General features: G+C 38.1%; 1 protein-coding gene across 5 annotated transcripts in view; it reads left to right on the top strand.

The window, feature by feature from the left end:
• The window catches only part of PIGN (phosphatidylinositol glycan anchor biosynthesis class N), a 107,970-nt gene that overhangs the window by 81,692 nt on the left and 10,390 nt on the right, over positions 1-15,888 (top strand). For 2 of the 5 annotated variants that reach the window (XM_027682271.1, XM_027682265.1), the window contains exons 21-27: positions 3,201-3,303; positions 5,732-5,834; positions 7,978-8,064; positions 10,790-10,845; positions 11,320-11,395; positions 12,625-12,698; positions 15,586-15,628. In XM_027682271.1, the coding sequence (XP_027538072.1) occupies positions 3,201-3,303; positions 5,732-5,834; positions 7,978-8,064; positions 10,790-10,845; positions 11,320-11,395; positions 12,625-12,698; positions 15,586-15,628 (542 nt within the window). Of the gene's footprint in view, positions 1-3,200; positions 3,304-5,731; positions 5,835-7,977; positions 8,065-10,789; positions 10,846-11,319; positions 11,396-12,624; positions 12,704-15,585; positions 15,629-15,888 lie in introns of all 5 variants that reach the window. The other 3 variants (XR_003534064.1, XR_003534065.1, XR_003534066.1) reach the window with 3 other exon arrangements.

Raw genomic sequence — 15,888 nt, 5'->3', positions numbered from 1 at the left:
CTCTCCAATGAAAATCTTACTATGATTAAACAGAGCAAATGTAATTGTCACTGGGATTGTGGAATACAGTAAAGCAATACCTTTCATATTTCAGCTATAAAATAATTTCTGTAGGGCTCCAGTAGAAAATGCTTAGCATAGTTTATCCCTGAGTGATCTGAAATATGGGATTTGTTTTAGAGCTAAACGTATCCCATGCACAGTTTGATAGCAGCTCTTTGCTAGAAGTCAAGATCAGGAATTTAAACATGACTTAATTAAAGAATTATGACCCACGTTGTCTAGTTGCTGGATGTCTTGTATGTTCCTGTACTGGTGACATTGTTTTAAGCAGATCTTGTCAGTTTTAGCAATCCTGCTTCTGTTTGAGCAAACGGATTCAAGATTAATTCTAGTAATTGTGATCAGTGTGTGTATAGGCAATGCTTCCTTAGTAGCATGGTTTTCTTTGGAGCATTTTCCTTTCCATCATGCTTTCCTAACCCTTTGTAGCCTGCTAAGCTAAGTGGGGATCTCTATGTGGATGAATTTCTTGCAGTTGTAAAGTCAATGAAATCAATGAAGTCCTGCTTGGCTTACTGGAGCAGGAACTGAGCGTAAAGGTTATATTTCTCTCCTGTGTAAGGATGAAAGAGAAACATTTTTCATCTAAGAGATGATTCAGTCAGAGAGGTTTGGAGTTATGAAAAAAGTATATTAGAAATTCTCTTTGCTGTGGGTGATGATAAAAATAAAACTTAACAGTAAGTAAACTGTAGGTACCAAACAGTCTACTTGCTGCCACAGCAGTATTGAATATTTTAGCAAAGTCTTTCATACTGGAAGTAATCTTTCTAACTGAATATGATATACAAAGTAGGAGCTTTGTGTACTTGCTTAAATTGCTTTCCATAATTAAACACAGAAGTAAGCAGGTAAAACACTAAGCCATCCAACATGTCCTCAATACTCCTCTTGAAGTGCCTTGACATTGCCATAACCACAACTAGCACCTGCCTTGTTCCGAGTGTGTACCACAAATTAAGGTACCAAGAATTAAGGTACCAAAGTCAACTGTATCTGTTCCAAGGTTGATAGTATTACAGGTGGTCAAACTCCTCTTCATCTTTTTGCTTACTTGTGGAAGAATAGCACTGTTACTTACTGAACTCTGATTTTGCAACTCTCTGTGTATTTATAGAACAAGAAACACAGTTATCAGTATTTACTCATAATAATACTGATATTATTATCATGTCAGTATGATGATAAGACTTTTTGTCCCCTTCCCAGCTATTCGTTCTGATTAATATGAAGCCTATTTTGTTTAAATTTTAACTTAAATCTAAAATTAATTTTTTTTAAGAAAGAGTGGTATTTGGAGAATCAGGCAAATGATTCATGTTGGGTAGGTTCCTGCAGATCTGTGTCCAACTGGCTTTAGCTGTTACACCATATGATTCATGTAGTGTATGTTAACCACTAACATAGAGGTAAAACGGTAAGGTATGAAGTTAATCCAACTGCTACCCATGTTCTTCAGAACCATCTTTGTATTAGCAATATTTCTAAATTTATATTATATCTTAAAATTTCTATCAGTGGAAAAACCTGTATGTCTTTTTCTGGTTAATATCTGATGTGTCACATCAGAGATGGAAGGGAAGGGCTAATTATCACCTACAAGCCACTCATCTGTTCTTATCTATGATTGCACTCAGAGAGTGTTGCACATCTGATATGCTGAGTGTCATTCACAGAGGCCAGTTGCCATGCTGAATTTACTTCCAGCTGTTCTGACTCGCAGTGAGGTCCCTGGAGTTCCTCCTTGAGTCAGGCCTTCTGGAGCATCCTTGAAGTCACTTATTCTGTAATTGTAGCAGTGGCCAAGGCTGAAAGCCGGGAAATAAAGCATACTGACCCACAGGATTTAGAAACCACCTCATTTCTCTTTCATTGATATGTGTACTGTAAATACTAATGTATACTATGATTATAATAGTAAGGGAGCACTTTCCATGTATTATAGTTTTATTCTGTTCCTTAGAGTGATTATTAATTATGACTTACTGTTGATGCAGTCTTTGAATGATTCAATAATGTGAGGGTACTGTACTACAATGAAGAATCACATGAATGTTATTTGTCAGCGTACTTCTTTATAAACATACAATTTTCATATAAAAAAAGATCATGTTTAAAGATTAAATCACAGCAATGCTTTTCCTTCTCCCTTTCCTTAAAGCACTGGCCACTTTTCCTCTGTTTTTCTTCCTCTTTACTTGCTGTTGCAGTATCCCATTTCCTCTCTTCCCAATTGTCCTCCCCTCCTGCAAACTGTTGGCTCCTGTCCTGACCTGCAGAGGTTTCCCAGCTAGAGGAGTCTCTTTAGGGGCAGCATAAACTCTGCTAACAAGGGTTGACTGGGCAGCTGAACCATGGGCTGCACTAAGGAGTGACATGCTACTCTTAAGACCTCACATCTGCATTAGAGAAATGCATTATAAGTTGAAGGCAAGAGGTGTGAATCATGACAGATATGTCCCTTGTAGGTCTTTAAATACTCCTGTTTTAAAACTTTCAGGTAGAGAAGCTAATAAGTTGATGGTTTCTGTATCTTTATTACCAGTATTTTCAGTTGCATCTCAGAATGTGGCAGGTTTCCTAATCTTATTACAAAGAATAGAAGGCCATATTGGATGGGGCTCTGAGCAACCTGGTCCAGTGGAAGGTGTCCCTGCCCATGGGGGGTTGGAACTAGATGATTTTTAAGGTCCTTTACAACCCAAGCCATTCTATGACTCTAATCCAATGGATCAGTGGCTCTGTCACTGCAGTTTTCAAGCTGCCAGAAGTCCTCAGGGCCATGGTAAGGGGCTCTCAGAGGAGTTATTAAACAGTCAAGTTTGACTGGTTTTTAGGGTAGTACTTCTGCATTTTCTTATGGACCTATTAATATCAGTTCATGAGAATTATAAAGGCTGTAAGGTAGAAAGACAGGGAATTAAAATTATAGAGAACTAAAATTACTTTTGATAAATGTGAAGCTTTCCAAACATTGGTTTTTCTTTAGCTAAAGTAACTTCTGAAAATAGAGGATCATATATGACCTGTATTGAATTTCTGTACATGAAATGTCAAGATTTGAAGAACATTACCTTGCTACCAAGGATGAAATGTTTTGCATGTTGTGACTGACAGATCTCTTCTTATTGTTGCAGTTTCTTCCCCAGTGTTGCTGTTACTGAGCCCCACGTTTCTCTTTCAGCGACTGTTCAGCATATTGCTCTCCCTGATGTCCAGCTACCTGCTCCTCAGCACAGGGTACTTCATTCTTACTCTGTTTGGATTGGTTTTACATATAAAATCCAGGGCTGTATGTGAAGCTGCTTCATCTCATGCACAGTTCTGCTAGAGGTGTAATGTTTGCTTCCCACTGTAGTCTCACCATTTATCTCCTTGTTTAGTTTACTGAATAAAATTTCAGGGAAACTTCCCTATTCCTGCTTGTATTATAAACACTAGTTTGTTGACATTCCTTTCAACTAGACGAAACAATGGCTAGAAGGGTATGTATTCAATCCATCTTGCAGTAAAATAAGAAAGTCTGGTTTAGTTTATGTCCTTTGTTGTTTTAACATGTGCTTTTCTGCTCACAAACAGCTGCTCAGCACTGGTGTCTAGTTATGGCTTAAATGATGTGGGACAGGAAACAGGTAGTCCCAAAATGAGGGAAAATTTTATTCTGAGAGATTTTTGTGGAAATAATTTTTTTCAAAGGGATGCTTGTTCCCATAAAGACTAGTTCTTGCTTCTTTTTGGATAAAAGTCAACTTCTCTGATGTTTTAAATGAAGAAAACACTATGTCAGCCCACCCTTTCTTTTCTTTCAGACTTGGTAGCTCTTAAGAGCATAATTAATGGGGAGTATAGGAACCATTCTTTCCGCTTCCCCTCCCACTTATCCTCTGGATTTAATTACACTAGAAAATTAAGTGGAATTAAATATCTTGCAGCAGACATTTTGCAATAGCTGCCTCCTGTGGATACTCTCATTTTGGTTGAAGCATCTCTTTTTTTCTTTTATCTTCTGCCTCCCCTTCCTCCCACTTCCCCATTAAGATTTTGATCCTAATGTTACTCCTGACTGCACACACGTTCTTACACTCAACTTCTTAGCCTATGCTGGTTACTGGATAAAGCATGAATGTTGTTCTCTCTGAAGCTGACAATCACCCTCTTTGTATTTTAGCCCTGCACCAGACCATGTAAACATTGACAGTTCTGACAGTTCTCTGCTGTCTTCCTACAATGTCCAAATAGACCAAAAAATTTTGGAATAAGTCTTAAGAAAGAAAACAAAAGCCAAAGTACTTGGTGCCAAAAGTATCCAGTGTTTCTCTCCTCAGGGTGCTCTTATACCGTGTACTGATAACCCAGAACGTTGTCCACGTAATTACAGCACCTCTCTAGGTGCAGTTAATGGAAGTATTGAAGCCAGCTGAAGAGCATGGTTACATACAACCAGCTGTCACTGACTCAGTTGAAGGCATTTAATTTGTAGGCATTATGAGGATTGTAGGTACTTCTGTTTACTGACAACCCAGCTGTTGTTGTCTTCATGTTTAACATCTTGTCATTCTGGTAATTTATACAGAAATATCTATTCAAAATTTTTTGTTCCAGCTTGAAACTGCTTTGTAGCTGCAGTAGTGGGGAGCCCAACAGGAACAATACTAAGATTAACTGCAATGATTTTCTTATTTTCAGACAAACAAGTGTGTGTCTAAGGAGGAAAAAAATAAAAAGGAAAACATTTACAATCCTATCAGTATTATTATCATAGTCAGTGTTAGTATTACAATTTTATCCTTAAAGAAAAAAATTGAGATGTAAGATGAAGTTCAACAGAGATGTGGAGGGCAAGGAGAAACTAAATATTATCCAATTACAATATACACCACTATGTTATCTGTGGGTTTTAATCTCTCACGTAAGTGCATTCATACTTTGCTATTTGAGTGCTGTAGGAGCCAGAAGTACTCCTCTGAGACTGAGAATGTAGCTAGAACAACTTAGTGGCCATGGTTATAGTGTGACTTGGGGCTGCTATTGTGAAGGATTGGTATATAGTGCTATAGTGGTATATTTCAGTTCAGTGAAATGTAATGCTCTTTTTAGTATACAGATGCCTCTCTCCTTGGAACCTCTCTCCTCAACAGAGTACTATCTTTTAGTATACAGATGCCTCTCTCCTCTCTCAGAACTAAACTGAGATCACCAGAATGAGTTTGTGTGATTAGGTCCTAAAGAGAGACAATCTAGAGTTGCTGTCGAAGTTGGACTGTAACCCCTCAGTTCCAAGTAGCTCTTGTTACAAAATTTTCCATTTTGCAGAAAATGAATGTCAAATGTAATTCTTTTTCTCCTGCTTCTTTTTAACTTTATTCCAGTTTTGTTAGAATTAAAAAAGGTGCTCATACAACGTTGTGGCAGCCATCAAATAAGAAAATGGGTGCAAAAGACAACAAAGCTGAAGCAACCTCTGTTTCTCATACTTTTATGTTTAATTACTGTATGGCCTTAAAATTTGACCAACCAACTGTGGGTACTCAGAAATGGGGAGAGAAGGGAGAGAGTACCACTAGGTCTTGGTATATTCTTTGTGTGAAGAAAAAAGAAAAGAAACGTCAGCATTTGATGTTTAGTTGTTAGTGACTGCATTTACTATGATTATTACATTACTCTTCAGATATGAAGCTCTTTTTCCACTGGTGCTATTTGGTTTGATGTTTGTGTGGATAAATATGGAGCAAGAAGCACTGCAGCGCTATGGTCTTTCACTCAAACCAAAGGTAAGAGCTCTTGATAGATATATCAGGTTAAGTAACAGCTTTATCTTTTTTTTTTTTCTTTTGAGAATGAAATAAATATTCTGAGTGGTTTTCAGACAGCAACACTTTGCATTTCTTTAAGTTTGGGAAGCCCTTATCAGCTGTTTCATGGACTAGGAATGTGACCTTGTAAGAAAGATTTGTAATTTATGTTATTGAAAATATTGCACATCAGAGCCATTTCTAGGAATGCAGGAAGACAATTTGACTTAGTAAGACATAGTGGTATGTTTTGTAGGCTACAAAGCTCTGTTCATCAACTATAGTGCTAATTCCGCATAAGGTACAGTAACTGTTTAGAGTAAGTACAATGTGACTGTCCTTTTTTTATTCTGGTTACAGAGTCACAAGTGAGAAGCTGAAAAGAAATAATTTGATTTCTGAAAAGACACATAAGAAATATTAGAAATTTTCATTTGACTTTGTCCTACTCTTTGTTCAGGGACGGAGATTTTTCTCTGTTTAGACAAACAAGGAACTGGAGACTAGCCTGGAACTAGCACCTTCTCAGATTTGCTTGGAGAGGGAGTTTGTAATCAACACGACTTCTTTCACCTTAAAACTTAGTATATTGTCAACTGTTTGCAAAGCCCGTGCTGCTCACGCTGCAACTTAGCTCTTAGGTTAGGTCAAGGGTTTAACGAACTGTGGCTATGCCATTGTTTTGGTTAGATTCATGTGCTTGTTGCAGTTGTTTGGGTCCTTGGAGCCAGATAGGTGTGCAGCAGAGCTCTCTCCCACTCCTCCCAAAGGAGCCCTCCTTGGTGCAGGTCACAAACAATCTGGTTACAGATGCATGGGAGTGGCCAGAGTCACTTGAAGAGAAGTGTTGTTACACATCTTTCCTTCCTTTTGCAGCTCATGATAATTAGGGAGATTAGAAGATTGTTTTGCGATTGAAATCTGAGCCAAGGCAGTCATCAGAGTGAACCTGACACATACTGTGTTTTTGTAGTGCTCTTGCAGGGAAGACAGTTTTGAAACTTGAGAGAGAGCGGGTTTTACCAAATCAAGGTTGAATATCAAAAATAAAAGGAATCACTTTTTATTTATGCTACGTTTAGCTAGGATGATGAGTGTGAGCATGTTTTGTGGCATCTTAAGTGATAGAGATGGAATCTGAATGTAAAAATGTACATTTAGCATGATGCCATGATTGCAACTAAAGGTGTCTGGCATCTGTGGGATGTACTTTCTCTTCCATTCTAGAACCCACTCTATATTTTGCATCTTGTAAAAAGGCATCTGTGATGTTGGTCTGGTGTTCTCTTTGTTGTAAAATAAAATTCTATTAAAACAGTATTAAACAGTGATGAAAGCTTTATTAATCAAATGTAAATGAGAAGAACATAAGTATGCTGTAATTTTTATGTTATCACTTCCTGTATGTCAACATTCACTTAAAACTTTTGGTTTCAAATGAAAGGAACAAAAATGCTTGCCCGTGCTTCATGTTTTAGATTAGAAAAAGTCATCAGCCTGTTAATATATGCTGCAAAGTAAATCTTGTATTAGAGAATCTGGCTCAGTTCTCTGATGATGTGAGATTATTTTTAATTGAAACGTTGTCAGTGTTGAATGCCTATTACTTGAATTTTTTCTTTTCCTAGTGAAAAGCAGTTCACTGACCTCTTAAATTCCAGGAAGATAACTTCTCTTGAGGTCAAATGATATTGTGCTGAGAACTGAGTAGAGAAGATGGAGAATATTTTAGTATTTTCATTCACAAAAGAAGTCAAATGAGGATAATTGCAGTCTTTTATTTCTGTAGGTCTTTATCTACATGCTCATGTGAGCAGTGGAAGTGTGTGTGTGTAGGAGGAATATTTATGATGATAAGTCTAAGGCATAGAAGTTCATTTTTAGTGTAGATAACAGCAGAAGCTCCACTGTTCATTTGATCATCTCACTTGTACAGTCTTTCTGGCAGATTCATTAAAGTATAATGAAAATATGGGAAAGGTTTTCAGTCCTCATTATAATACTCTAATAACAGATGATAGGGAAGTAGGTTTCTTTCTCATTCATTTCAGTAAAAATATGGTGGCTCTATCAAAGTCCATTAGTTGATATTCAGTATTTATTTCTTCTGCTCTCTTTCCAGCTTGCTGTTTTCGACTTCGCCTATGCCGTAGATATAACTCAATTTCGAGAGCTCCACCTAGATGATGTCCGAAGGTCCTTCTTCTTTGTATCCTTTTGCTGGCTGCTTTCTAAGGAAAAGATGGGTTTGTTTCAAAAAGACCTGTAATCAAAATCTGTAGCCCGGTAGTCATTGGAAACAGAAGCTGGTAAAGATGATTTGACTCATGTTGCTCAAAAGGCAATGATCTTGTACATTATTCTTTCTCATGAAGTAGTTAAAAATGCACTGTTTTAGAATCTGGTTCCTTGCCCACTTATAACCATTACACCTGAGGTAAACTTTCTTCTAAGGAATTCTGTTTTCAGTTTGCTTTTGTTTTATTACATTTTGGCTGGAGGGAACTCATTCACCTTCACAAATCAGTTGAAAAAGGTGATATTAAAGTTATTCTCATTTTTAGAGTATGGCAGTGTGTTAGGAAGCAAATGTTAGGAAGCAGGCATGGGCCATGGCCAAGCAGATGAGACAAGAAAGAAAGTTCCTGCAGGCTCTTAGTAAAACACATTCACAAAGTCTGGCCTAGAATTATTTATATTGCAAGTGGTTTCTGCTGTTAGAGGTGGTATGGGCTTAGGAGGGAAGAGCTGTTCATTCACTAACATAGTTTGCATTGCTGTAGCTGAAACTGCAGCTGATATTTTTTTAATACTGTACAGACTTGATAGCATTGTAATTTTTCTCTTTCGTCATGGGACTGCACTTAAGTGAGAGCTATTTGGCAGCGAGTATTATCAGTGGACAAATAGGAGAGAAACTGAGCCAGTCTAGAACATAGGGGTTTCTAATACAGGTGGATTATTGTAGTTGCGGAGGGGGTTGTTTCAATAGTGGTTCTTGCAAAACAGACCTTACAGTTTGTCAAATAACCAAATCTGAGAGAGTGTATCACAGATGCAGAGTCCACACTGTTTGACTTTGAACTATGCTGTTGAACACTGGGAACCTGCAGCAGAGGAAATATAACAGAAACCACTTTAAGAAGGCAGTTTAGTGCTAAGAAAGAAAGCAAAACAGTTTGCTAGGTGTTGGATATTTGTCTTTGCTTTAGAGTTTACCTGAAAAAAGCAGAGACATCTTGCAGTAAATTTACTTCTAGTAAAGCTATTGCTGTCTGTCACATGTTAAAAATTAGCCAAAACAAAAATCAAGCAATCCAATTGTATTTTTTAAAGGTCCAGGATAGTACTACTTTAACACTTGAATGTAGTTGTGCTGGTTTTGGCTGAGATAAAGTTGATTTTCTTCATAATAGCTAGTGTGAGGCTATGTTTTGGATTTGTGCAGAGAACACTGTTGATAGTACAGTGCTTACACAGAGTCAAGGCCTTTTCTGCTCCTCACACTGCCCCACCAGTGAGCACTGCTTTAATTTAAAACACTTGAATGTATTTTGTTCAGCTCCTGAAAAGATAAACAATGTGCAGATCTCCTTTGCAGAGACCAGATATGATGCACTCCTGCTCAAAAGATGTCCTGGCTTTTTTAATTTAAGTGCTGTTTAATGTTCAGAAATAGAGGTATTAGAGGAGAAACCTTTTCTGCTAGAGCAGTCATACTGCAACTGTGACCCTGAGAACTGTGTGTCTTAGGATGACCTCAAGGTTCCTATATAGGGCCCAATAGCATTTGCTGAGAGAATGTATAGCCTGGTCTTAGGGAAGAAGATTCAGATTGCTCATGCTTAGCATTTTGATTAGACCTATGTGCCACTGGTATTTTTTTGTTTGTTTTGTTGCAGACCCGTTGTCCTTATAAATCTTAGCTGACAGAACTGTACTATTCTGTTAGACTGCTGTGTTACTAAACTTGAAGTTATGTGATACTCTTGGGAAGCATAATTTCTTCAGCTATGCTGACCTAATCCTTCCAAAATATGGCATGAGGAATCCCAACAATTCTACTGAACAGTTGGTAGCAAATTGTTTATGGAGAGACTTAAATGATCCAGTGCAGGAGCTATAACAGGAACGAAAGGACCAGAGGGAGCCCTGGCAGCAGCAGCCATCCTCACTGACTAACCCTCTGCCTTATGCAAAAAAGCAGTTAAAAACTATCTTTCAGCTGAAGCTGCGTGAGCTATAATGGGCTCCAATGAGCTCAGGAGGTAGAAAAATGTCTTTCATGGGCTCATATAGCAGTAAGTGTTGCATCTAGATGAAAAGGATAGGGTTTATCAAAAAACTTCCAGCTATACAGATATTGCCGGATTTGTCCTCCCTCCCTCAAGTAAGGAAAGAAATGGGCATCCTATGTTGCAACGGGTAGACTCAGCATAACCTTTGGACAACAAATCTATGGGAAGGATAGCATAGGGACCTTTAGTCTTGTTTAAGAGCCAACTACCTCTTCCACGGTCAGTTCCTCAATAAAGCCATCTCTTTGGGTGTGCAGAACACATGCATATGGCATTACTTTCCGGAAAAGCACGTGTGTTTGAATGCACAGTTGGGTTTGTCGTCCAGATATTTCCTACTTGCCAGGTAGGGGCCCAAAAAGCCAGCTGCAGCTTTCTTACAGAGGCCACAAGACAGGCTCTAAACCCTTACCCAGGCAGTCCCTGTCTTTTAAAATTGACATAGTCATTTGTGAAATCTAGGATAGAGCTAGACAATACTTGGGATTTCTTAATGCAGTGTAAAGTTGTCATAGTGGGTCAGCTTCTTGTAATGCCATGATAGATTTTGAAAGTAAATTGGAATGAAGGAGGGGGAATGATGGTTTTATTTTATTGTAGCCATTTCTGTGGTGTATTGTCCTTAAATACGTTTAGGTTTTCTTCATAGTGACAGCCTTTTTTGGCACTGGAAACATAGCTTCTATTAACAGGTAAATTTTATTCATTGATTTGAGACGCAGGATACAAAAAATTCTTCTGCAGTTGACGTACTAAATATAAATTTAGGTAGCAAAATCAGGGCAGCAGAGTTAAAGCAATAGTCAGTGGAATGGTGATTATTTTGCTTCTGCTCTCTGTGACATGTTCCTGAAGAGCTTGAGCTTTTTGGTTATGAGATTGTCTCGATTCCGTTAGAAGTTACTGACAGCATGAACAGAGAGAGCTTGCTTGCTCACGAACAGCATGGCACCTCAAAAAACACAAGTAGAGAAAAATTGTAGAGAAAGAAAAGTGAGGCTGGCAATCCCTGCTAATTTAATGTTTCAGCAAGAGAAGAGAAAGTTGGAAACCTTGTTTAAGACAAATGTATATACACTCAGTGTGTTACAGGGTAACTAAATGCTCTATTTTTAATGGAAAATGCCACTTCAAAGATATGTAATGTCTTTTTCATGTTTCTTTAGTTTTGATCCTGCTTCTGTCTATTGTTTCTTGACTGTGTTCAGTCCCTTCATGATGGGAGGCTTGCTTGTACTGAAGGTTAGTAATCTTACCTTAGTGAAATTATCTTAAAGAACTGTTGAATAAATAATGTATAATGTACATGGTTGTTACTTTGCAATTCACAAAAACACATATGTGTATTTGAGCTTCATCGATGTGTAAAGCTTTCAGCCTTTGTAATGTTTCTAAAAATAGATCATTCTATTTCCCAAAAGAGAGAAGCTAAAGTGTGTGGATGTATATTTTAACAGCATTAGGTCAATATATTGTATCAAAATGGAAATCTCAAATGTTGAAAAGACTTAATTCATTTTTTAAATTATAATATTTTCCTTTAGCATAATATCTACAGAAATGTTGAGATTATAAAAGTATTATTAGCTTTAAATATATTACATTAAGTACAGGCTTTGAATGTTCTACTGATTAGGTTGTTATTTTACAATGGATATTGTTTTTTATATTTTTAAATAGTCTGTCAACGATTGGATTGCATGCACTTCTTGTTTGCAGGCAAGGTGTGGGAGTTCTTTGCTAGCATTTGAGTAAAGAGTCTGCCAGAGGGGTGAAGGGAAACACTGACTTTTTGGGTTATTGCTAAAATAAGCAGTATTTCCTGCCTCTGCCTTTCTGCTGCTTCTGTCCCGGAGAAAGCAGACTTAAATTACAGGTATACTGCATGTTATATGGCAGGACACCAATAATGCAAACTTTCTAGATGCAAGAAATAAGGTTTTAACAATGTGTTGACATTAGTAACTTAAGGATTGCAAGTCAGCTTTGTAAAGAGCAAAAGACACTGTTCATGTTTCTAACTTGTTTATTTTTTTCTTAATTTACTGAACCATTTACATTTGTTTGACTTGGCTTTGGAGGGGCAGTGTGATCCTTGTCTTCCTGAATGCATTCTATATTTAGACTTTTTTGTGTTTGAGATGAGATTGTCCTATTACACTTGGAGCTCTGCAGCCTGTCACATGAGATACTGAATCTAAATAGTTGTGACTTCTAGTCTTGTTGCAATATTTATCACTAGTGCTAAAATGGATAAATGAAGTGAGGATCATTAATGTGTTTTAATTATAGTTTTTCATTTAATGGAAGTGTTTCCTGCAAAATTATTTTCTACCCTGTCTAGCCTATATTTTATTTTCATAACATAGACATTCTGTGATAATTTGAAAAGCAGGAAAATATTTCCACAACCTGCCCAGGTTATTTGTAAATATTACTATAAGCCAACATGTTGCTTGTGTTTTAAACAGGTTGTAATTCCTTTTGTTCTGGTATCATGTGCTTTCGAAGCTGTTCAAGTCACAACACAGCTGTCTTCTAAGAGGTACAGTAAGTGCTATATTTCTGCATTAGTAAGTGTTTCAAATCTATTTTATAAGAATTCAGGACTGTCAAATCTCAATCTGAATTTAAAAACCCCAAAAACTATTAGATCACATTATTACTTTTATTTGTTATTATGGCTTGGGGTTTTGTTTAGTGATTTTTGCAAGCTCAGGAGTTGTTTTCTTAGTAATAAATGAGTATAAATGGAAGTGTTCGCCCTGTCTGAAACAATCAGATATTTAATATTCTTTGTTGACAATACACAGAAAGAGCACTTTTTCCTCCATAATGTAAAAAAATGAGAAGAATTTAAAGTCTAATTTTTATTTTATATTGCATCTCTGCCTATAGTATAATATTTTTTAAATAGCCCATTTATAATGTAACCACTTTATAGATTTGTAGCACTGACCTCACCACAAATAGCATTTAAGAAAAAGCAAAAAAAAAGGCTGGATGTCCTTTCATTGCACTTCAGTGCTTCCCAGATGTGTTCAGTATTACATATTTTTTGCAGTAGGACCAGATGGCTGCCAGTCTTTTCCTCATCTCTAAAGACTTTGCAGAAGCCATGTGAGATGGGTGCCCAGCCTCACAGAGGGCTGTATCCAGACTTGAAATATCGTCATGCTTTTCACTATCTAGATTTTTATTTTCTGTGTTAGCCGTCCTTACCCCTTTCAGTGGACCCAGTGCACATGACTGAATCCTCTGTTCATCATGTGATATTATGGATGGTGCTGAGGTGGAGGAGGTCTCTGTCAGCCATGTGATTTTCAGCTTGTCACCACGTGATGTTGTGTGGGACTGACTAAAAGTCCTGCTGTCAGTGGCAGAAGGACCACAGGGACTTTCTCCTTCATACTGCTCAGCTAAGCAGGAGAAAGCTGCTCTCACTTACTGTGATGCTCTCTGCCTTTCTGTTTGTTTTCATCCTGCCTGTACCTTGTCTGTTGTCTCCTTTATACAACACCACTCTGTACTAATGAGAGACAGGGTAGTCTGAAATCTGACTTCCTGTGGGACTGGCAGCACGAGGCTCACCATCACTTTTACCTGCTCTGTGTGTGCACTGTACTTGGGCTATCCTTGGACCCCCAAGGAAGGGTATTCATCCTCATCACTAACGCTTATACAAAAGGGACTGGGGTTGCTCAGACAACCAGCTAGTGATTTCCATTTCTAGGGCTTGAGCAGCATAAAGGTCAGCATTTCCTAACTTGTGAATGCTTGCCTTGGCAGCGCTGGTGATATTGCAAACTTTTATGGAATGTTAATCTGAGTGTGTGAGAGGGGAAATAGTACCAGCTTCATAAACCAGAGGACATGAGTATGTCTGTGCTGCTTTATGAGGCTGTGGTTGTTACTCTGTCTGGTGTTTGTGCCAGCTTCATTTAGCTGCGCTCAGGTAACAATAGCAGTGATACTGCCACAGCACCAGCCTGGGAACAAGCAGAAACCGCAAGACATGCCCAGGATCCCTGGAGGAGTTGTGCTCTGATTGTCAGTACATCCTGAAGTCTGTGCTGCACTCTTTATTGCTCTTGCTGTCCCTGCTAGATAAATTAAGCCATCACAGGGAACAATCTTGTCTTTGCAGTGTATAAACATGCCCTGAAATTAGCATTGTCCTTCTGTTGTGAAAGGCTTCCTGCAGTTCAGAAAGGCAAAAAGTAGATTTTTATGATTTGGACAAATTGCTCCTGAACTCCCTGTTTACAGATTAATTTCCTTTCTTTGGGGAATGTTCTGTCCCAATATGTTCTTGGAGCTTACCTGTGAAAATAGCCCTCTAGCTGAGTGCCTCCTAGGCGCTGTAAGATTGCAACATCATATCTGAGCCATAGGTACTGGAAGAGAAGCCTCTCTATGTGTCCGAGAATGCAGCTGGTTTGTTGCATCCTGATTTACTAATGAAGCACAACTGACAAAGGCAGTATCAGAAACTTCCTCATCTGGAGGCATTGGTATGGGTGTCCCCCCAGTACGTGCTCATGCAATGCTGCAGCAGGACATTTTCCCAAAAAAACCCTTTGTGGTTTTATGAGAGTAGTACTGATAAATTATCTGTATTCTATTTAAAGGGTTTTTTTGTTAATGGGTCAGCTGTTTGCAACATTGTTTCAATGTCATTAACTTAGAAACCAGTTTTAACCAGTTACAGCAATTGCTTTCACGTAATTTACGATTTACATAGTTTAATGAAAAGAAGATTAGGTTAATGGGGGGGAAAAACTAGCTCTGCGTCCTCCCTTCTGGTTTGTTTTACTGACCACAGCCTACTTCCTGGGAGTAACCTGCCATCTGACAGAGAGGCCCACGGGATTGGGAGCATGCCACCAAAATGCTGGGTGTTCCCAGAGCAGCTTATGGGCACCCAGAGATCTGGAAGGGCGCAAAGCTCCTCCTTTAGCAGCCTCTTTCCCAGCAGGGTGGTTGTCAGGGTGGGACTGATCAACTCGGTGTCTGCCTGTGCCAAACAGCTTTGCTCACTCTTGGGTACATTGTGAAGCTTCTACATCAGCTATATTTCGTCTAACTAGCACAGAGCTCCTGCATGAGGAATAGGCAGGTGCTGTTTGTAAGATGCTCTTCTCTCAAAAAAATTTACTCAAGTTAGACTTCTTTGTTGCAAAATTGAAACTCTGCTAATTTGAAATGCCTTTTTCAGGCAGGCTGGGATTATAAATGCCACATGTCCTAGTCATGTATTTTAACTGTTCTCTAATACTTTGAAATATACACGAGTGTTTGAAAGGCAAATGCAAGAAATCCTATCTTACTTTAGTCTCTTTGTGGGGCTTTTAATAAGCTTTTTTAACATCTGTGGCCATAAATAAAGGTCAGTGGTCTGATTTTGTTGTTTTTTTTTTTTTTCTTTGCAGCCTTTTCCTCATTGTTCTTGTGATTTCAGACATTATGGCTTTGGTAAGTTGTTGTTGCACATTCTGTTCCAATAAGATCAAGAAGCAGAGGGTTCTCCTAATTCCATCAAGAGAGATCTGAATTTGTTTCAGACTTCAAAGTTCCTGTAACTAGGGCAGAGAATTGGATTGAAATCCTAGCGTAACTTAGAGATAAAACTCTTCCAATCACTGCTCTTCGAATTTTGTGTAATTAATGCGTCTGAAGAAGCAGTGTTCTCATAATAATAGGAGACAAAAATGAAGTAATGTTACCATTCTGAG

Source organism: Neopelma chrysocephalum, unplaced genomic scaffold, assembly GCF_003984885.1.
Source record: "Neopelma chrysocephalum unplaced genomic scaffold, ASM398488v2 Primary Assembly neopelma1_22b, whole genome shotgun sequence".
In the NCBI taxonomy this organism is placed as follows: domain Eukaryota; kingdom Metazoa; phylum Chordata; class Aves; order Passeriformes; family Pipridae; genus Neopelma; species Neopelma chrysocephalum.
The sequence above is the reverse complement of the archived record's forward strand: the minus strand, read 5'-3'. Positions and strand labels throughout refer to the sequence as shown.